The 23,223-nt window shown below is 42.1% G+C and overlaps 2 protein-coding genes across 2 annotated transcripts; one reads left to right on the top strand and one right to left on the bottom strand.

Moving 5' to 3' along the window:
• Positions 1-697: 697 nt before the first annotated feature.
• LOC124006231 (cathepsin S-like) lies at positions 698-8,914 on the top strand. Its single transcript, XM_046316097.1, has 8 exons — positions 698-837; positions 1,653-1,777; positions 2,484-2,606; positions 3,427-3,579; positions 5,472-5,696; positions 5,845-6,010; positions 6,237-6,339; positions 8,280-8,914. Exons 2-8 carry the CDS (start codon positions 1,655-1,657, stop codon positions 8,377-8,379), a joined length of 993 nt encoding a protein of 330 aa, XP_046172053.1. The 5' UTR covers positions 698-837; positions 1,653-1,654; the 3' UTR covers positions 8,380-8,914.
• Positions 8,878-20,735, bottom strand: LOC124006232 (hepatocyte nuclear factor 6-like). The gene is made up of 3 exons (XM_046316098.1): positions 20,416-20,735; positions 18,600-19,984; positions 8,878-13,174 (listed from the first exon to the last, which is right to left on the bottom strand). The coding sequence occupies exons 2-3, from the start codon at positions 19,633-19,635 to the stop codon at positions 12,864-12,866; spliced, it is 1,347 nt and encodes a 448-aa protein (XP_046172054.1). The 5' UTR covers positions 19,636-19,984; positions 20,416-20,735; the 3' UTR covers positions 8,878-12,863.
• Between the last annotated feature and the right edge of the window lie 2,488 nt (positions 20,736-23,223).

Below are 23,223 nucleotides of genomic sequence, written 5' to 3'. Positions count from 1 at the left end.
CAGCTATATTAAGTATCTCAAATCAACTACCACTCAGTATACCCTATTGCAGTACTGTATGTATACATACACAACAATATGTAAGAATTATACATGTATTTGTGTTGACTGTTAAATCTGATGATGAATACAGTACAGATTAGAAGCCTTCTTGAGGTCCTGAGATAGAGAGACAATGACAGAATAAACAGGTGAAAATGTCACATACCAGTTTCATACCAGTAACGCCTCTTCCTGCCTCAGACTCACCCCCTCAAACAACAGACTTCCTGTGATCTAGTCTTAAAATCAGATGAATTCTCCTGAATAGTTCATGTAGCGTTGATTAAATGTAATGTTTATAAATACACTGATTGCAATGTTTAAAAAAGAGATTGGTAGGTAGCCTACTGTTAAGAGCAATGGGCCACTAACCCAAAGGTTGCTGGTTTGAATCACTAAGCCAACGAGGTGAAACATCTGTAGATGTGCCCTCAAGCAAGTCACTTAACCCCAATTGTTTATATATTTGAACAGATATTTAAGAACAGTGGGCTGGCTACTAGTCAGTATGATATCTGGCTATATATTCTTATATTTCCCCTCTATCCTTCAAGAAATCATATACATTCTAATTAAGGGGTCTATAGCATTGTTTTGAAATGCAATGAGAAATAGTATTTTAACATGGTGAACATAGACATTTATAGATGACACAATAGAAATGGTCAATGAGGAAGTTCTACCACATGACCTTCACAAATAAATGTAAAGCAGGAAAACAGATCCCACTGAAATCAATTGACGCGCCTTGCTCTCCTCTGAAGTGATCATCAGGTGCACTCCGAGTTTTACAAGGTAAAACCTTTCTCCGTTTTCAGTCGAGGCAGATAGGCTATTTCCAGTTCATAATGTAGTTAGCTAGACTCGTTTAATTAGACATTTGGTTTTAACTTGACCTTATTTAAAAACATTTTCATAAAGCATTCGTTTTACTTTCGTTTTTAATATGTCAGTGCAACATTATTTGCTTATAACCATTAATATATTTATGTTTTCTTCCTTCTGTGAAATTATCGAATTCCTCTTTTCATTACAACCTTTTTTGTAACTTTTGTACAACATCAACATTAATTAATTGTACAGTTTCATAAACTAAGTTATCTCTACTGCTAGCCTAGTGGCAAACCTACTGAGATACTTATTTAACTAAAACATAAGCCTACACGACACAATTTGCTTAATTTCTATGAAATTATATAATTTTATCCGTTTTGGGGCTTTCTTTTTCGCAGTAGAGATGGGTTAACAACACCGGTACGTCCGATAGCCTAATCTTGAACACTGAAGCTTCCTATTGAATAGGCCATAAACATTTTTCTATATACAACGTTTTTGTAGAATCTGAGTGATGTAATTATTTATTTGATCAGTGTTAAAGACTCTTGGTCAACAGTTTGTTTGCGCAACAGTTTCAATACCCGTTGATGGTTGGTCTTGTGACAAACTGACTCATTGTGTATAGGCTACAGTAGTTCCTGTCACAGTAAACTTATTTGCGCAACTTAAACTTAATTGAGTCACACACTAGTACTTCCTTATTTGGATACACAATGAAACAGTACAATACAATTGCCTCCTGGTTGAATAACACTTGTCTATTTTCTCTGCAGGCATGATGTTGTGGAGCCTGCTGCTCGCTGCACTATGTGGCACAGCAGTTGCCCTGTTTGACCCAATGCTGGAACAGCACTGGCAGATGTGGAAGAAGACACATGGCAAGAACTACCAGACTGAGGTGAGATGAACCAGCATCACTACAATATGTTTTGGCTAGGATAAGGCAAAGCTGCTACTATAGTGGCATTTAGACAGATTATGTTTGCTGTATAGGTTGAAAGTACCACCACCACCTTTCCCACATACATTTTTTTAAAAGTGTTTTAACCTTTATTTAACTTGTCAAGTCAGTTAAGAGCAAATTCTTATTTTCAATGACAGCCCAGGAACAGTGGGTTAACTGCCTTGTTCAGGGGTAGAATGACAGATTTTTACCTTGTCAGCTCGGGGATTCAATCTTACAACCTTTCGGTTACTAGTCCAACGTGCTAACCACTAGTCCAACGTGCTAACCACTAGTCCAACGTGCTAACCACTAGTCCAACATGCTAACCACTAGTCCAACGTGCTAACCACTAGTCCAACATGCTAACCACTAGTCCAACGTGCTAACCACTAGTCCAATGTGCTAACCACTAGTCCAACGTGCTAACCACTAGTCCAACATGCTAACCACTAGTCCAAAGTGCTAACCACTAGTCCATCGTGCTAACCACTAGTCCATCGTGCTAACCACTAGGCGACCTGCCACACCATTTCTTACATCTAACTAGTTAACACTGAATGCATTGTGATTCAACCTGTGTGGTTTACATATTTGAAAGTGTATTGTTGACTGAGATTTTTCTACCCCTGTGTGTGTGGATACTGTGGATACTGTGTAGGTTGAGGACTTGGGCCGAAGGGAGGTCTGGGAGAAGAATCTTCAGCTGATCAGCCTCCACAACCTGGAGGCGTCCATGGACATGCACACCTATGACCTGGGCATGAATCACATGGGGGACATGGTGAGGGCCTCAGGTCACTGACAATGCCAAGGGCCATTTTGGAACTCTGATATCTGAAATTGTAGGTAAACTTAGCCTTGGCCTTAACTTGACTTAACTTAACTTGGCCTGATCCCATAAAAGTTTGATAGTGCGTGTATGGAATATGATACCAAAAAAGGCATGCAGAATATGGTATGCTTTCAGTAGGTATTGGCATGCAGAATATGGTATGCTTTCAGTAGGTATTGGCATGCAGAATATGGTATGCTTTCAGTAGGTATTGGCATGCAGAATATGTTATGCTTTCAGTAGGAATTGGCATGCAGAATATGGTATGCTTTCAGTAGGTATTGCAGTCAGGCCTGGTATACATGAAGGAAGAGTCAGACATTTAGATTTTGACCTACATGACTATTTATTTTGCTGAGTTCCTTTGTCATTTTTTTCCGGCGTTCCATTTTCTTGGCCAATAGGTGTTGACATGTTGCTAAACTGGTTTCCTGAAGACAAGACAGTGTGTGCATTCATTCCTAATCTTAGTGATTACTGAGCATGACTGCAAATATACTTCCTTATGCCTCTAGTATGTATAACAAGTGGATGTACCCTTTCATGAGTACGCATCTGATTGGTCTTCTGTAAATACACAAGTAAAAGTATCATCCCATTGCACTACAGTATGTGCCTTTAAATGTATGTGTGATCCTGATTCAATGTGTATCTTCCCCCAGTTGATGTAGCATTGGGTTCATGGGATGGATTTAATATGCTGATTACAGTAAGTGCTCTCTAAATGCTCAGTCTGGTCAACGTGTTGCCTCTTGTCAACCATTTTCAGACCCAGGAAGAAATTGCCCAGTCTTATGCCTCATTGCGTGTTCCTGCTGACCTCAAGAGGGAGCCCTCTGCATTTGTAGGATCCTCCGGTGCCCCCATACCTGATACCTTTGACTGGAGAACGAAGGGCTACGTCACTAAAGTCAAAATGCAGGTAATGACGAACAGCTGCGGTTTGTGTGAACAGATGCAGTCAGTGCGGTTTGTGGCTGCTCCTTTATGTACTGACATGTATGTAACTGATAGATGCAGACACACACACACACACACACACACACACACACACACACACACACACACACACACACACACACACACACACACACACACACACACACACACACACACACACACACACACTGCATGGTACTGTTTTTAAATATACAGTACCAGTCAAAAGTTTGGACACACCTACTCATTCAAGGTTTTCTTTATTTTTACTATTTTCTCATTTGTAAAATAGTATTGAAGACATCAAAACTATGAAATAACACATATCTAATCATGTAGTAACCAGAAAAGTGTTACTTTTTTAATTCTTCAAGGTAGCCACCCTTTGCTTTGATGACAGCTTTCCACACTCTTGGCGTTCTCTCAACCAGCTTTACCTGGAATGATTTTCCAACAGTCTTTAAGGAGTTCCCACATATGCTGAGCACTTGTTGGCTGCTTTTCCTTCACTGCGGTCCAACTCAACCCAAACCATCTCAATTGGGTTGAGGTTGGGTGATTGTGGAGGCCAGGTCATCTGATGCAGCACTCCATCACTCTCCTTCTTGGTCAAATAGCCCTTACACAACCTGGAGGTGTGTTGGGTCATTGTCCTGTTGAAAACAAATGATAGTCCGACTAAGCGCAAACCAGATGGGATGGCGTACTTGAAGAAACTTTAAATGTTCTTGAAATTTTCCGTATTGACTGACCTTCATGTTTTAAAGTACTGATGGGCTGTCGTTTCTCCTTGCTTATTTGAGCTGTTCTTGCCATAATATGGACTTCTTCTTCTTCTATCTTCTGTATATCACTACTATTGTACCTTGTCACAACACAACTGATTGGCTCAAACGCATTAAGAAGGAAATACATTCCACCTATTAATTGAAATGCATTCCAGGTAACAACCTCATGAAGCTGGTTGAGAGATTGCCAAGAGTGTGGAAAGCTGTCATCAAGGCGAAGGGTGGCTACTTTGAAGAATCTCAAATATAAAATATATTTAGATTTGTTTAACTCTTTTTGGGTTACTATATGATTCCATATGTGTTATTTCATAGTTCTGATGTCTTCACTATTATTCTACAATATGGAAAAAAGTAAAATAAAGAAAAACCCTGGAATGAGGAGCTGTGTCCAAACTTTTGACTGGCAAATTGTAAAGTCTTTCGTCTTTGTTGGTCAGCAGTAAGACTAGCTGTCGTCATTGGCGTCGGCTAATGGGGATCCTAATAAATATATCAAATAACATTTGTGTACATGTGTACTGTTGTATGTATATCATAAATTATATGTATTATCTTTTTTAACTACTGGTAAATATCCTTGGGATTAATGAAAGTTGTTGCTACAGGATAATAACTGATATGAGGATGTTCAACACAGCGCTGTTTGTCTACTGTAGGCCTCTTCCTTGTTCTCAGTTGTTGAATCAGTTCCTTTTTTGTGAGGTAGTCGTTGGCCTAAGTGCTAGGGTGTGCAAGTTTAAAACCACTGAATGACAAGCACAGCACGTCTACATAACATGAACATTTCAGTTACACTTTATTGTTCCAGTAAAATGTTTCTGTATTACATAGTAAAATAATTACTTTTGGGGTTCTGTGAGAACTGAATCAAGCACCACTAGGCACTATTTGACACCAAGTTGTGAATTATATTGCACTTTTTACTTTTGATTATATTGCACGTTTCAGCAAACATTGCTACGACATAATTTCTTGTAGATTCAATAATAATGAAACAGTACTGTAAAATAAGGTATTACTAATAGGACTCTCAAATGAACTTTATCCAGGTGTTAGATGGGGATTGCTTCTGTCTCATCCATAGGGCTCCTGTGGCTCCTGCTGGGCATTCAGCTCTGTCGGAGCCCTGGAGGGCCAGCTGATGAAGACCACAGGAAAACTGATAGACCTCAGCCCCCAGAACCTGGTGGACTGCTCCTCCAAATACGGCAACAAGGGCTGCCACGGTGGCTTCATGAGCCAGGCCTTCCAGTATGTCATCGACAACCAGGGCATTGACTCTGACAAATCCTACCCCTACAAGGGAGTGGTGAGTATAAACTAGTATTAACAGCATTAATAGTGTGTAGCTGGGGTCAGCTGCCCTTGGTAAGTAGCTGGTTGTAGCTTATTTCCCATGCCACATTAGCCTTGTGCAGCACTATCTGACCCGTTTGTTGTCTTGTATCCCCTGTTAGCAACAACAGTGCAGCTACAACCCTGCTCAGCGTGCTGCAAACTGTTCCAGGTACAGCTTTCTGCCTGAGGGGGATGAGGGGGTGCTGAAAGAAGCCCTGGCCACCATCGGACCCATCTCTGTTGCCATTGATGCCACCCGACCTCCTTTTACCTTCTACCGCAGTGGTACGGAAAAACTTCATTTCAACTTCTTGGGTCATTAAAAAAAAAAATTTTTTTAAAGGATAGTATGTATGGTCTTGACATTGGTCATGTATATCTAAATCTGAAACAATGTGGCTCTCATTGAGTAATTGTCCACTTCATGGTCAACTGCTGGGCTATGTCTTGTGGAAAAAGGCATATATATTGAGGATTGACTTGTCATTGTCCAAACCATGTATCATTGTAGGAGTTTACAATGATCCAACTTGCACAAAGAAGATAAACCATGCTGTCCTTGCTGTGGGGTACGGTACTTTGGACGGGCAGGATTACTGGCTGGTGAAGAACAGGTAAGGGGATTTAGAACTTCACTCAAGAGTTTCCATCTTCAAAGCTCCATCTGCTCTTCTGTTGTTCTGTATCTAGATATTTAGTCAAACAGGGCTACTGTTCAGAGCTGAGATGAAAAGATCCTCCAAGTGGACTTAGTATCCAACTTTATTCCCCTTTTCAAACCTCCATCTGCTCCTTTGTTTCATTCCAACTAACAGGACCATGGTGAAGGGTAAAAAGGGAAGTGGAAAGAGAACGTAAAACTCAAATGAGGCTTTAGACAAATGAACCTTGGTAGTTTGGGAGTTAATGTGATTGTTTATTGTGGGGTTATTCAACCGGGGGGTCCGCGGCCCCTTAGGGGTACTGCAGGGGGTCCGCCAAAATAATAATTTGAATATCAATGTTTTTATGAATTTCTCTAGCAACAACAGAATAAACAACATACCGAATGTAGAATAGAGGAGAAAATCTTATTTCTACACTGAACAAAAATAAAAACGAAACATGCAACAATTTAAAAGGTTTTACTGAGGTACAATTCATATAAGGAAATCAGTCAATTTAAATAAATTCCTTAGGACCTGATCTATGAATTTCACATGACTAGGAATGCAGATATGCATCTGTTGGTCACAGATACCTTTTTTTTAAAGTAGGGGCTTGGAAATCCGTCTGTATCTGGTTACACTGATTGGAGCCAATTACACTCACTGGAGTATCGAACATAGGCTTTGAAAAAGCTCCCGCGAATAGGCGAACAGTACGGCAAGTGCCGCTGGCTGATGGTTAGCTGACGAAACTCAACTCCATGGTGGAGGTTTCTGATTAACACCACCAACGGAGTTGAGCAGAGAACAAGCTTTGGGGAATTTAAGCTCTGACTACATCTGTAAACTCTGACTACATTTAAGCACTGACTACATCTATTTGCCCAAGGTCAATACTTCAACATTCTAACGCTTACCTATGTTTGTCCTCTGTAGTTGCGTGTCTTTCTTTGTTTGATGAAATCCATATTTTATTCTGTAAATGTTAATCACATATACAACCACTGACTGTTTTCTCGAAGATGGCAACTTAGCGTGAATGCACATGTGCCAGTTGAATCTCAGATTAATTCGGCCTAGGTCTCCAAATGCTCATCTAGGCCAACATCATCATAGATTCAATTGGCACATGCACATTCAAGCTGAGTTGACATCTTCGAGAAACAGAAACGAGCAAACAGTCGGTGGTTGTATTTGATTAACATTCATTGAAAAGGGAAGTCCCGCAACTACAGAGGACAAACATAGGTACAAGGTAAGTGTTTCATAATTTACTTTTTTAAAGTATTGACCTTGAGCAAATCAATGTAATTGGAGCTGAATTTCACAAAGCCTGGTCTCTGCTCAACTCCGTTGGTGGAGTTTTTCAGAATCTTCGTTTACCATGGAGTTGAGTTTAGTCAGCTAGCTGCTGGTAAACTTTCTTGACTTGGACATACATGGCTGGCTAACATTTGTTTAACCAGCAAAATAGCTGCTCATAGAGAAAATGTGTTTAGAGTTACCTTTCTAGCAAATAGGCAATGTTAGAGTTTACATTTCCTATTACAATTATAATGTGGGAGGTCAAAATACTGAAAAGCAATCTACCAAATCTATTCCATTATGTTTCACCTGATGACAAGACAGGTGATTTATTTTGTAACTAACGTATGATGGGGGTCCCTGGGTCGCCGGTTTGCCTGGGAGGGGTTCCCTGGGTCGCCGGTTTGCCTGGGAGGGGGTCCCTGGGTCGCCGGTTTGCCTGGGAGGGCGTCCTTGGGTCACCAGTTTGCCTGGGAGGGGTCCCTGGGTCGCCGGTTTACCTGGGAGTGGGTGCCTGGGCAAGAAAATCTTGAAGACCCCTGGTTTATGAAGTATTGATGTTCATTGGAAATATGTTTCAATCTTCCTCACCTTCTGTCTAGCTGGGGCTTATCGTGGGGAGACCAGGGATATATACGGATGTCACGCAACAAGGACAACCAGTGTGGCATCGCCTTGTACGGGTGCTACCCTGTCATGTAACTCCTGCCAATCAAAGGGGCCTAACTGGAAAAGCTGAGCCCTTTTATTAATTTACTGTGATTCATTTTTACTTCCTCCATTGTTTTAGTGTTGTTTTTACCATTTCACTTTCTATCACTTTCCGTCTATATAGAGGGTACTTCTTTAGAATTGGTTTTACAAATCATATATAAGTCAAATGTGATTATCTACATTATCACCGTAGCTAGCATCCAGGGGGTGTACTGGTACATCAAACTGCCTCACGCTACAGAAACAGGAGATAGGCTCCTGCTCCTATGAGCCGTTCTGGCTCGCACATGCCAAGGCTCGTGCAAGGCTTCATACTTATTTAAATCAAAGTATATTTTGTCATCAAATAAAAATAACTTTTAAAGAACTGATATGAATTGAATGAATACTTCTACCTCCAAACTGTAGTGACTGTAAATTGCAATGTGTGTTTATTTCCATTACCTCAGTCACAGTGTATGTAGACCTACATCCTGTGTGTTGCCATGCAGCGTGAATAAAGTCAGCAGACCAACAAACTAAATTGGGTTACAAATGAGTCATTTTAATTTTTTGGTGCAACATCACAACAAACAATTTCACATGAGGTATTCAAAGGGATTCTCTTTAGTTGTTGTTACAAAATGTCCCACCATGATTGACATGTAAAGTGTTGTGTTTTAAGCCTTTGGTTGGTTAGCCGCATTCATTAGTTAGTCTAACACATGGACGAGAATGGCACGATAAGTATGGTGGGTGTCCTAGTTCAGGAACCCAGACACAACCCCATGTCAAATACAATATTTCCCCCAATTTGGCCTCGTTTAAGCTTTTGAATGGAGTCATCTATTCCTGCTTCCAACAGTGGGATCAAACAGTATTTCAAATACACTAACATATTGGAAAAGGAATAATGGTTTTACAAATGTGAAAAAATAGCTTTAGTCTCCTCTTGACCTTTTTGTTTTTGGTTGAACTCTTGATTCTTGGGCTGTCATAACTGTTACAGTAAGTCACATGATTCTAGTTTGGTACAAGGAATAGGCAACGTTGATTACAGCAAGATCCTCCTTGCCTGGATTGTCACCTACTTTTTTGGTCTTGAAAATGATTATATACAGATTATTGGTAAGTATGACTTCTGTAGTACACTGGACTACGCTTTGGCTGGATGGGGCTTGGCTGCTCCTGTAACAGATTGATTCCAGCACATTTGGTTTTGAAAAAGCATGAGAGACAGATGGACAGACAGATAGACAGACACCCTGAAAGGATGGAATCTTTGGTTAAGAAACTTCTTTGTCACACAACATCTCACACAGTTGAGGTAGATGGGTACGTATTCATGTACACAGGGGGACAAAGGGCAACACTGGGGTTACGGAGTCCAAATACTTCCTCTACAGGCACAACTTCATGTCAATCTCTCAGTTCCAACTTCAAATGCTGAACCTAAAAATACTGTTGTTACTTAACACTGGACTATCTTTGGATTTCTGGTGTACTGATTAAGATGGAATGATAACCCCACGTATAGTACAAAAGACAATATCAGAGGGTATCCATGCATATTCAGCTATACTTTAGTATATAATGTGCCTGTGTTTCTAAGCCCCAGAAGAGCTTGAAAACATCCTCGCCTAAGGTGTCCTTTAATCTAGAGAGACATTTCTTTACACTCCGCTAGGGGGTGCAATAGGCGTAAACTGATGACAGACCACCTGCAATACTCTTATCAACTCTCCGTACAAAGGGGAGTTCTCTCCTCAGTTAAGACAGAGCAGACAATGACTGAAAAGTCTCTCCCCATTTGAGGGCAGACTCTATTCTAAAATATGGGCCGTGTAAAAAAAAAAATAGAGGTGTCATGGGGACCTGTTGTCTTTGATAGAACACCATATGACAAGCTTGAAAAAAAGGAACATCAAAACTGGTAGGGGTTTTCATGTTCCCTGCACCAGACTGGCCCCCTCCCTTGGTCCCAGCATGCTTACAATTGTTGCTCATTAAACTTTAATTCTACTCTATTGTGCCCTTCCACCCCCTCTCCCAAAACATTGCACCCTGTTCAGGGGTGATTCAGCCACCCTTCTGATCTCCCCCCCTCCTTTGAATGCCCCTAAGCCCACAGGTCTGGCCAGGAGCGGACCCTTAAACCAGATACGCAGAGAGGAGACGGATAAAAAGGCTCCCTTTGAAGTCTGCAAAAGTCGATGGCCTCTTTCATGACCGCCCGTCTTTCAAGTGCACGCTGTGAAGGGGCCCCGACAACACGCCCCTCCCAAAGTTAAAGACAGGAGAAGCGCACGTTAGCTGGTGGACAAGCTATCCCTCCCCACTACCCGCCAAAGCAAAAATGAGAAAATGCTAGAGGAGCCTGTGGAACTGAGAAGACTGGCAGAAGGGATGAGTCTGGAGGATGGTGAAATCACATTGAGCAGGACATAGACAGGAGTGTGTGCACTGCAGCAAGGGGAGTCACTGCTATGCAAACCCCAGGAAGATGCACAGCATGCATGTTTCCATGGGGTCTCAAAGGATTCACACTTAAGAGCCTGAAATGCTCTGTAAGTGCAACCCTGGACTCTCCAGACACTCTGCTGAATGATGTTTGAACACAATTTTACAAGCAACCTGCGAGCCTATGAGATGTCACATTACCACAACATCCAAACAAGCTTAGCCTCGACATAAGACCTGACCACAGAGACATTTGCCAATAGTAAAGAAATCCCCATTATTCTATAAAAAAAGGCCTTAAAGAGAGAGATACGTAACATCACTGGGAGTCGGGGGAGAGGAAAGGGGTTTAGGCCATACATTCAGGGAGGACAATCTTAATCTTTGGTATTACGATGGGATTCTACAACTAAAAGTGCCCATCAGAAAAAAAAGTCAGTTTCACACGGACATACAAAGCATTATTAAATAAATACTTACAGTATATAGATAGCATAAATAAATAACCAAATAAATAGAGAGAAAACAAAAGAAAAACGTTAAATACACAAATGCAGTAATAAATACATTGATCAGTTCAGCAATGGCATTTTAAATTCTTGCTCCAATGAAACTGTTTATAAAGAGGCATGTTAAAACCGTTCCTCGAGGAACTAAAATGACCTTGGTGTACGTAGCAGGACTGGAACAACAACAACTCATACTTCCATTGGATTTCTATAAATAGAGCAATGTGCTTGAAATCTGTACAAAAGGGCTAAAAGAATCACATTCCTCCATTTTCTAGGCGTCTGTAAAAAAAAAAGGAAAAGATTTGCAATGGAGCCGAGGTTTGTTCAGTTAAGTGTTTTGAAACATGAGTGGAAAAAATACTACACTACTACTATACATTGTGTTACAAGTACTTCTTCCTTTGCGTCCGTCGTGTTCAAAGTGTTTTGGTTGAGTCAAAATGGCTACAGAGCGTTTGTTTGGTAGGTCAGTCAATGTCTTAAAGCTGGAGGGCTGCATCAAAAAGTCTCTGACTTGGCATCCCTTGAAATTCTGCCCTTGTTTACAGATTCTGTCCCGATTTAAAATGAGACACACCAAGGTTGCTCCTTGAAAACTGTGATTCATTCAAGCTGGAACCGTTGTCAAGAAGTGTAAAAGACAAGTCAAGGTTCTCGTGACAGGTAATGATCGAAAACGGAGAATCGTGGAGAGAGAAATAACCTCCTGATCATCCAGAGAGTTCTGCAGTCCTGCGAACCCTGTTATATGGGAACACATGCCGCATTCTTCAGAAAACGTGATGGAGCTCTGATTTTGTCACAATCCCCGTGTTATTCTCTGTGACCTTCGTCTTGACTCCTCAGAGAAACAAAGGACAGAAGATGGAGATCTGTCGATGTAACGGGTGGTGAAAATTTGAATTAGGGGTGTTATGCAATGCAGCGATGCCTCTTGATTTCTGTTTCTAGTAAGGGGAGATGGAATTAGCCCTAAGGGCAAACAAAAGTATGGCTCCTCCTGATTATTAATAACCTCATAACCATACTATTCCTTGTGCCATTTTTTTCTTTAAAAAAAACCGTTTCATCTTTAACTCTGGATTGTTGGAAAAGGACCCGTAAGTAAAGCATTTCACTGTTAGTCAACACCTGTTGTTGACAAAGCATGTGGAAAATGAAATTTGATTTGATTTCATAACCCACCATATTCAAATTGAATGTGATAAAATTATAGAAATCAAGGATGCTCACTATTACCCTCTTAAAACTCAAATAAACTATTCACCCACGACCATTCAAAATTATAGGAACTTGTCTCATACAAGTGCTCATATTATTCTGGGTATCACCGCTTCAATATCAAGGAGAGATCAACTTTGGTCTGAAATGCTCTGTGATAATTCTTCATAAAAAACTAAACTACGCCAACTCCATCACTCCCTCTGATAATGAGGAGTACATTATTACGCCTGATCTCTACCTAGACCAGCCTATGTGCCCTCTGCTGCCACGACGCCCACCCAGCCCACCTCTATCCCATCAGGCCGTGCTGCAGGAAACGGCGGAGGAGGACACGCTGGAGCCCGAGGAGCCTGTGGAGGAGGGGCGGCCCTCTTCCGCCCACTTGTTGACATTGCGGCGCCTGGCGTTCATGAAGAAGTTGCTGACAGTGGAGAGCTCCAGGCCCAGCTGCTGGGAGATGGTGACCTGGAGGTCCTTGGCTGGCCGGTGGTTCTCCCGGAAGATGGCCAATAGGGTACGCCTCTGGAGGTCCGTGAACACCAGTCTGGTGCGCTTGGGACCCTGGTTACGCTCCAGTTTACTCTGCTCCTCCTCCTTCCGCTTGCAAGCTGTAGGCAGAAGAAGTAGAAAAATGGGTTAGCTAATATAGACGGGCTAGCTAACTAGGACAACTGGATTAGCTGAGAGAAAGTGGATTTGTTGAAGGAAAACAGCTTAGCTAAGCAAGTTTGATTCGCTAAAAGACATGAATCAGCAACTTGTTTCACTGCACAGTTGGTAAAATAAACCTAATCCACCAGAAATCAAGACATTAGGCTGTCACACTATTACATGCAAGTAGGCCACTAAACTTGGATAAATGCTGACTAGACAAATAGACCAGCAAAAAAACATAAAGTAGGCTACAGATAAATAACAAATTAACAAGTTCCTCTTGGAATCCATTTCATTTTTTAATGACATTTTAGTCATTTAGCAGACACTCTTATCCAGATTAGTTAGTGCATTCATCTTCAGATAGCTAGGTGGGACAAGCACATATCTCACTCATAGTAAGTGTACTTTTCCTCAATAAAGTAGCTATCAGCAAAGTCAGTGCTAGTAGCGGGGGGGGGGGGGAGTAAAGTGTGAGTGTTAGTTAACGAAAGGCAAATGCAGTGTACACGTCACTGGGCTAGTCTGCTCTGTTTTCTGTTGGCATGCGCAGAACTGTGACAAGTCAGTGCGCCTGTGTGACACCTGACCTGTGTGTGGTGGGAAAATGAGACTAACACAGAGCAGGTACATGAGCAAGTGGGGAGTTTTCAGAATTAGCCTACGCTAGACTAGAGCATGAAATCAAATGTAAATGTTACCTCCTGCACAACAACATTGGCTACTTCAATCGGCCTACCTGCAGTTCTGGCTTATGGTGTTGTTATTATTGACTATCAAAGTTTTGTCTAATAATTAGTGTTACAGTTTTACCTAAAAAAAATTACACATTTACTGGTAAGACTCGGCTACAATTTAACCTCGCTTTCATTTGGAATTTCAGTTCGACTCAATTCCAAGTGGTTGTTTTCCGTTTACGGTTATCCAGGACAGAGGACGGAGATGTAGCAATGGGGGCAGAGGCTACCATTCTAGAGGAATAACAGACGTTTTCCAAGGTAAAGAAAGAGAAGCCAACTTGAGGTTGGTCAAATTTGCCGTGCCAACCAAATAGCATCCAAATGTAGACTATAAGTAGCCTGCAAGGAATTTTTGCAGTAAGGTCCCTAAAGGCTTTTTGCATTAGGATGGTAAATTACTTATGTGCAAGTCTGTGCATCATTCACAGGAGGGTGAAAAGTGTTTATGCTCCGTAAGGCTATTCACACACAATTGCAGTCCAGGATCATAGTATAGAGCAGCCAGTGCAGTCCTCGTAAGGTAAAAGAACATCATGTCTCTGAGAGAAAATTCAGTCATTTGAAATGACCCACATAAAATGGTATATTGTTCAATGTTTACATGTAGCCCAATTAGAGTGTTGAGAGAAAACGGTAGAGGCTATGGGCTGTGTCTGCAGTGCATCCATATGAGGATTAGACAATACAAGGTGTATGGGCTACTCTGCCCACAACTAAACATTTGACCACATATACAAGTAGGCCTACAATAGATACTGTATGTACTGGAAACACTACACCCACTGTTGTCTTCATGAATGAAGACAGCCCCCCTTCCCCCCTTTCTTCTTCCTCCTTTTCCCTCCTCTTCCCCGCTGACTTGTCTTAGTGGACACTCCAACATCATGCGTTTCTCATAAAAGTCTTTTACATGAGGCGGAGAGAGTGAGTGATAATCACTTTAGGGAGGACTAATTTATTTTCTATTAAATAGGTTACGTCAGAGAGGATTGAAACAAGCAGACTCTGCACTCCTCCGAGTGTTCAGAAGCCCTATGTAGACTAAAACATATTTGGGTGACTCTTGTAATTACCTAAATGCACACTTTTAAGACCTCAATCAGCAGCGTGTGGTTGTATTTCTTTTTTGCTGATGGTGAAGGTCTTTTTAAAGCGTAAGCAGTGACACACCACATACACACAGCGAAGGCTGTGCCCCCAGTCTCCAAGAAGGGCGCTGAGATGTTCAATAGATAGATTGGCTTACTGTATATCTCCCCATTGAAAATCATCTCACACACTGAGGGTTGATGGGCCTGATATTTGCTGTAAACCCACGGTAGTGCAAATGATAAATCGCAACCCAAAGACAACTGAAAAAATATTTTATCGTTAGGACATTTATTAGCTGTGCCATCATAACGACAACATTTCAAATGTACTAGCCTATAGCTGAGGTTGAGTTTAGCAAATGTGAATGTTCTGCCGTTAATACATTGTGCTGTAATTCCCACTGTATATTTACTCTGAATCATTATCCGAAGGAAATGTTAGACTATGGGATGTCTAACCTCTTGTCAACTTGAGATTACAGGGCCTGTTACCTTTTAGGCATCTTCAGCTCATTTACATTTCTGAGAGTTATCGAACCATTTCTCATTAAAATATGAACGGCCTAAAATTCCTGAAGCATTTCAATATTACCACAACTAAAAGAAATAGGTTTTCCTAACTGCTACATGTTTTACTGGCATATATATTCCTACCGTGTCAATACGAAGACTGCAGCTATAGAACGCATACAGCTATAGAACCCATACAGAAACGCATGGTAATGAAAGCAATGACATGAAAGTCGTGGTTCGCTTGCTTGTACTGTGGAATTATGGGTTGTTTGGAGGAGTCAGGGTGTCCTACACCTCCTTTTTTCCTCTGCCCCTCCATCCTATCCTTTTCTCCCTCCCTGGCTGGCGATCATAACGCCGACCATTAAGTAAATGCTTCCTTATGCTGTAATCATGTGTAAAAGGCTTGCAATTACCATGTTATAAATCCCTGGCACTGGGGCTACTCCTGGAGACATAAATATTCCCCTATAGGCTCCTTATGATCGTGGGAACAGCCCCTGATCATGATGTATGCCCTTGTCTCGTGTTGCTGAAACGTGATCGAAAGCCCTTTCCCTACCCCCCCGGCGTCTGAACCTCCACCCCCTCCTAGCCGACCCCCTCCCTGTCCCCCCCTCCAGCCCCAGCCCACCCCCTGCTGATTTCTTGGGCCAGGGGCTGATAGAAATTATTGATTAAATCTGTGCAGCTCAGACTCCTCGACCCATAGAGGCTAGTTAACCCCTTCAGCGCCAGAATGGGGAGCTGCAACAACCCAATAAAAACAACATTGTTTGTTTGGGAGACTGGGCTGTTAAAACCATACTGGAATGTTACTCATTTTTGATATGCAAATGTTTCCCTTGTGACCTTTGAGCTAGGATAACTGAACTGAATATAGTAGCGTACATACAGTGGATTGGCTTCATGGCTTTCATTACTGGGGGATGGCGCAGCCACTGGACCTGAGACATAAACCGCATTGACCTTTCTTATTCATTTAGACCTTCAGTCAAGGACTTCAGCCATCATCTTTAAAGTTAGGTTCCCTGATCCCTCGCGACTTAAAGTGTTCAAGCACCACTGCGTGGTCTTTAGCTGCACCCTGCCTTCTTCTCTGACTAAAGCCTGATTGCCTCCTCCACAGCCTGAGGTTGGCCTGAAGATGCATCTAATATGCAGTGCAGTCATCCAGAGAGCATATAACCACTAAACAGGAGAAAGTAAAATAACCTTCTCCATGTAAGCGCTTCAGAATGTCTCCACATAACGAGGAATATTAAAAGACGATGACATTACATAATCAGGCCCACCATTTATCCTAAAGCTTTGCATAGTAAAACATGATGTCGAGGGAAGATAACTGGCATGATAACAATAAACATGGAGAGCTGGCTAAGACACTGAGATGCTGAAGGAGCTGGTGGGTATTTAAAAAGGAGTGCTGCATTAAGGTGGATCATCTTAAAAGTTGAGGCGTGAAGCAAAGAACACTTGAGCTATCTTCAGACTCGGGGAGCACAGGGCACTGTGCATTCTAATTCCTGTCTCGATCTGCCGATGCGGTCGAGGTGTGTGTGGGCATGGCGTGCTGCTCTTTCCCATGGAAATCAATAGAGGCTTGTAATTAAACAAAAGGGGGTTGGCTGGGAAGGGAATAACAACCCCCTCAGAAAGTAGGTTATGTAGAAAAGTGCAAAGCTGTCCAAATTGTGCCTTTGCCAATAACTAAATATGCAAGTTTAGATTGTGTGGGGGAGAAGCGTTGTCAAATGTTAGTACGCTTGCAATACATCCCCCATGTAAGCGCCTTCATTTTTTATGACTGGGATTGATCTGCTCCTTGAATTTTGAGCAGTGAGTTGTGAGGAAAATACATCTATGAGCATTGAGGTAAAAATGACAGGAATACTGCAAGACAATCCAAATGGTTATGTCGTCTATGATAAAAAGGTGGTGTTTTCTCAAAATGCAAAAAATGCTAAAGTTTACAGATGGCACAACACCTCAGCGGCAGGGGGGGAAACGTTTCCTTCCTTGCACAATAACACTGCTTCAAGTCAAGATTGGATGCATTGAATATATACTGTAGACAACAAAGCTGTCACATAACAGAAACTCTGGAAATCTAAAGGAGAATCACCTGTAACTGGGTTGAGTGTGATAATTGTAACATTTTGTCGAACTGAGGATGTACACATGTGTTCAGAGAGCTACACAATCAAAGATCAATAATTGTGAGAGGATTGCAAGAGTGCACAATCATTACTTATGAGCCCTTTTGTGCTTTTGGGCTTAATCAGTTGTGCTGCTGACAGATAGCGAAAAGCTGTGATCACTGTGCTTGCTTGCACAGCTCACAGACCCCTGCCGACATATGCACACTCCTCTCAGCCCATATCATATTACTGTGTTCACGTGGATCTCTTTCTGTGCTTCGTGTTTCAGATGGGTTCTCAGTCCCTATGGAGTGACAACGCAGTAACACTGCACTGTATAGTGTGCTATCTTCTTCAGTGCGTATCCCTAACGAATATCCGATGTCAACCAACAAATCATGTACTGCCTTTTAAAAATCTATTTTTTTCATAATGTTGTTTTATCTTGTACTCCCATTTCACCGATATGATGTATTAGATACGGGGATTGCATATGAAGTGTGGGTGAAGAAATCAAGTGTATCTTTCCACAAAAGAAACAACATTTCCTAACTATCTCCCCAACTCTTAACGTCAGGCATGCACAAACAAATCGTATTTTATGGTGGTTTCACCAACAATAGTCCTTGTCATTATGATCTCCATGGTTCATTTATGAAGGAAAAATGTCCACTCTAATGGTTTAACTAGATCACAATACATTGTGTACCCTGCTCCTTGAATACTCTGTAACCGTACAAACTATGGTCCTATCATTCAAATATATCCTTTAGGAACATAGGAAAGGCACAACTCGTTTTTCATTCCTCTGATCAGCATACAGATCTTGTTGGATTTTTTGAGAAAAACATGGAGAGAAAGACAGATGTGGAGAGAAATGGAAAGAAATCTTACCCTCCAGCCGCAGTGAGGCCATCCTTTGAAACTCGGGCTCCTGCAGCCAGCGGGACATCCTCTTGAAGGTCTCGCGGCCAGACTTGAGCTTGCCCCAGGGCTTGGGGTTTCTCAGGAGGTCAGACAGAGTGCCCTGTGACCTACACAGCACCCTCTCTGCAAAGATGGCCTGGGGAATGCTGTACCTCTTCAGCTCAGTGATGATCCTCTGGGCCACGTCCCTGGTGTCGATCTCCTCTCCAGCCCCTCCACCTCCACCACCCTGGGAGCTGGGCAGCATGCCCTCACTGCTGGGCAAAGAGGACGAGGAGTGGGGGAGCTCCCCGGCCTTTGAGGACTGTTGGCTGGGGTGGTGGTGTTGGTAGTGCTGACTGTAGATGTGAGGATGGTGGCTGGGTGCGTGTTGGTGAGACTCCATCTTGTTCAGCTGATGGCTGACCGACGAGTCGCAGCCCAGCCCTGGAGGGGACATCTCCCTGCCAAAGTCTGCTGTCCTGCAGAAGATGTTGCCCCCGTGGACCTCGTAACCACTAGGAAGCATCTGGCCACCATTGCCGTTGGGGCTGTTTCCCAGTGTCCCGTAACCATGCATGGGTGTCCCCAAGCCAGAGCCTGTAGAAGGTGGTGAAAGGCTCTGTGTCATCCCCAGATCTTTGCCATAAGGGTTGTAGAAGTTGCCACCCAGGCCTCTGTCCTCACGCATGAGAGTAAAGCTCCCGATGACATTGCTGACCGGCAGGCAGGGATGGTGGTGGTGATGGTGGTGGTGAAATTTGTCATCGAAAGGCTGCAGGGGGGTTAGTGTGGTGTACGTGCTGCCACAGCTAGATGGAGCATCTCCTCCATAGCCCAGTGCTGACATGGAGTGGTCGAAACCTGGAGGTCGGTGCTCAGGCTCCAGGGACATGGAGTGCCCCCCAAGGGAGGGCCTGGGAAAAGCAGCTGAAAGGTCCCGTGAATGCAGCATCGCTCTGCCATCCTGACTATGGAGCTCAGAGTGGATTTGGACAGACATCTCCCCTAGACTTCCATCCATTTTGAATTTAGTGAATTTATCTTTTTTTCTATCTTTATGGTGTTGTTTCAGTAGCTTAGTTGTTGTTTAACAGTAGACTAACAGTCTGGATGGCCCTTCTCCTGTTGCACAATACTATGGATTTATTGATTTCTGAATGGATTGATTTATGTGCTTCTATACTGTCCAATTAATGATCTGATAACAACTTAAGTAATCTCTTTTAAACTCCTTCAAACTCCAGGAAATCAAGTGTGAAGCAGCTTTAGTAAGATTAACTGTCACATTATTTGGATTTGTGCTACAACACTCTTCTTATCCTTTCTTTGTGCTTCAACTGTGTTCCTCCGCAGAATCGTCGCTCTTTTGCCTGCGGGAGATCAAATGTTTACTTGTCTGTATTTTAGTTATAGCCTGCTCATGCAATAGTGACGTCTAGGCTGTTGTAGACTATAACCACAGTCACAAGCATTTCAAACATTAAGTGTACATTTTTCATTCCTACGAGAGCCGATCAATGCATGTGTAACACAAATAAATGACATCGCGATGTCTTCACAGGCAAATCCACTCTTACAAATCACATTATTGCCTCTCAAGCAAAGTTCTAAATACTCGATGAGCGCGCAGACGATTCTTTGGACATTAACGTGCGTCATTCTTGCATATTTCTCAACACAATTCGGACAACGAATGGTGGTCATATGTTCTGTTTAGGAAATGTCTGAGCATTTAAGTTGTTTTGAGATGTAACGACACCCAAAATTAACAGATATGTGACCTCAATTGTATTATTCCTACCTTATTCCGTTATATGAGCGCATCCGCGTCTATTGTCGGTCCTCTGCATCTCTCCGATTGTGTCGCTTGTCTCTTGTCTTCCAGCCTGTCCGCGCAGATTCACACAATTGGTCAGATGCACCGAGGGATGCTACATACAATAAAACAGAGGCCAAACAATTGGCGGTTAGGTATACGTCCTTTCCCTGTCCTTTTGGTCTTTTTTTAAAGTCAAACGTCCATATGTATCCTTGCTCTTCTCTACCTAGCAGCTCTCCTCTTTTTCTTTCATTATCTCGTGAGATTTTCCTCCTCCTCTTCCCTCAGCCTGCTACTTCATCGATTTCAGCCCCACCAACTCTTTCGCTTCTCTTCCTCCCCCCGCTCACACTCGCTCCTTTCAGTGGGCTACGTCACAGTCTTAAAAATCTGACAGATGTGCAATGAAATTCCAACTCCAATTAACCCTTTCGCTTCGGCCAACGTCTCCAGGGAGGGGACAGGGTTTGACCAGCTAGGTGAAGACGAACCCTTTCTCACAACCCCAAAGTTAAGCCTTTTTATCTAATAGCCTGCAGAGATTGTGAGTTATGCGAACAACCTGACCATGGTTCAGCTATTTAATTCACCTGATCCTGGACTGCAACGGTTTGTCTACTGTAGCTCACTGAGATAACCTACTGTGTTGTGCGTTTGTGTCCATCCATGCTACACAACCATATTATTATCTTTAACCTGATGCCGGACTGCAGATTTAACTGTAAACAATTGTTTTTGTTTTTATTTTTATTATTATTATTACCAATAGAAGTAGCAGTAGTAGTAGTAGTGGTGGTTGTATTCTTATTATTGTGTGATTATTATAATATTACACTGTTACTATTATTATTAGTCACAGTGGTCTATTAATAATAACAAATGTTATTAGTCATGAATATGCAATTATAAGAATCGCATTACTGTCTTATTGACTATTGAAAAACTATTTATATTGACTACATGGTGTAGACTTTCACCGCCCATTTTGGAATACTTCAATCGGTATCTCTCCATAGAGCTCATCTGAATTATATTATAATGTCCTCCTGCTTTAAAGCTTCTTTTTTTTCTCTTATTTTGGAGATTTGAGGGAAATGTAAATCCAACCTCTTACACCTAAACGTTGTCAAGTGACACGCTTGTAGCTGATTCATTTAGGGAACCTCTTAATCAGCACTCAAACCACGGTTGAGCAGGCCCATTGACACCAGACTGCACACTTCAATCTGTAGTTCTAAACAAAATCAATGAGGCCATTCGTTTAAATGCGACCTTTTTACATAAGATACTCGACCTATAGCAGATATTGCTCTGGCTTTTCATTTAACACAGCACATATTTGGTGAGTCCACTGTGCGTCAGTCTGTCCGTATGTGTGTGTGCGTGTGTGCGTGTGTACGTGTACGTGTGTGTGTGTGTGTGTGTGTGTGTGTGTGTGTGTGTGTGTGTGTGTGTGTGTGTGTGTGTGTGTGTGTGTGTGTGTGTGTGTGTGTGTGTGTGTGTGTGTGTGTGTGTGTGTGTGTGTGTGTGTGTGTGTGTGTGTGTGTGTGTGTGTGTGTGTGTGTGTGTGTGTGTGTGTCAGATCGAGAGATTTGGGAGTTGAGAGAAGGAGATGTGGTTGATACTCGGCATACTAATCATATCTAACTGTCAGTTTAATTTTCAGAGATGAGCAATTCTGGCGTTGAAAAAATTCCGTGTGCGGTGGGACCGATGCCTTCCTGGAGCAGATGCTGCCCTATCGATCCGCGCCGAGAAAGCCTGGATGGTGAGATACATGTATGGATAGCAAGTAGCTGGAGGTAAAATGGTCAGCAGCTACATAACGAAAATTAAAAGGTATTTTAGGAGGTCGGGGTGAAAGATCACCTTCTGTGGCTGGAAAACTCGAGTAGGCATGCTGACACCCGAGCTTCAGCACTCAGACGCTGGCCTGGAGTATGCGGCCCTCAACTTCGCTTCATATCCGTATAACAATATATGTAATTTACAGAAAGACAAACAGTAGGCTACTGTTTTCATTGTTGTCAAATCCGCACGTTGATTAAGGTATTACAAAACAACACCAGGTTTTTCTCGACTCGAAAAAGAGACTGTCCGGTTATTTCTCTCTTTGCCAAGATGCAAATCAATAGCCTATATATCGTCATGTGGACATTGTTTTGTTTTTGACCTACGCTGCTATAGGACTAAAACACCAGCCCAATGTCATCTCCTTTAATGATTTTAGTTTGTAAAGGCTACTGCTCACATAAAATGCTTAATTCATAGATTTTTATCCAAATCTACCCACTGTCCTTACCTACATTTTATTATCATAATAATCACAAAGCCGATAGGTTTGACGGACTGAGCTCTAGCTTTGAAGGCCTACCAAACTGGATGCCACTTTCACCTCAAATAGCACACAATCATACAACATTTAGCCATTTATCTAAGACAAGATATTATGTTATAGGCCTATTGTAGGCTACACAGGCCTACAATAGGCCTATAATACCAACAATGACAACCATAATGATGACAAGAATAAACGTGAGGAAAAGATGTCACTGTATTATATTTGTAGAACATTAAAATATCAAATATCATACCTGACGCAAAGATATGATGAGTTTAATCAGGCTATGTTGAGACACAGATACATAATAACAAAACAAAAGTTGACTCTTATCATAAGCCTATACATTGCCATTGTATCAGAGATTTCAAGTTGACCTCAATGGACGCATGAAATCTACGAGGAAGGAAAAGTAGACCACAACTCCCTTGGTGATCTATATCTGTAAA

This window comes from Oncorhynchus gorbuscha, linkage group LG19 (genome assembly GCF_021184085.1).
Source record: "Oncorhynchus gorbuscha isolate QuinsamMale2020 ecotype Even-year linkage group LG19, OgorEven_v1.0, whole genome shotgun sequence".
In the NCBI taxonomy this organism is placed as follows: domain Eukaryota; kingdom Metazoa; phylum Chordata; class Actinopteri; order Salmoniformes; family Salmonidae; genus Oncorhynchus; species Oncorhynchus gorbuscha.
This window is presented reverse-complemented; position numbering and strand designations above follow the sequence as displayed.

Excerpts from the sequence above, each read along its gene's own strand:
- LOC124006231 (XM_046316097.1), top strand. The coding sequence starts at position 1,655 with ATGATGTTGTGGAGCCTGCTGCTCGCTGCACTATGTGGCACAGCAGTT. Across the intron at positions 3,580-5,471 it reads TCACTAAAGTCAAAATGCAG|GGCTCCTGTGGCTCCTGCTG; the intron begins GTAATGACGAAC and ends TCTCATCCATAG. Across the intron at positions 6,340-8,279 it reads TACTGGCTGGTGAAGAACAG|CTGGGGCTTATCGTGGGGAG; the intron begins GTAAGGGGATTT and ends CCTTCTGTCTAG.
- LOC124006232 (XM_046316098.1), bottom strand. The coding sequence starts at position 19,635 with ATGGATGGAAGTCTAGGGGAGATGTCTGTCCAAATCCACTCTGAGCTC. Across the intron at positions 13,175-18,599 it reads GGCCTCACTGCGGCTGGAGG|CTTGCAAGCGGAAGGAGGAG; the intron begins GTAAGATTTCTT and ends TTCTGCCTACAG.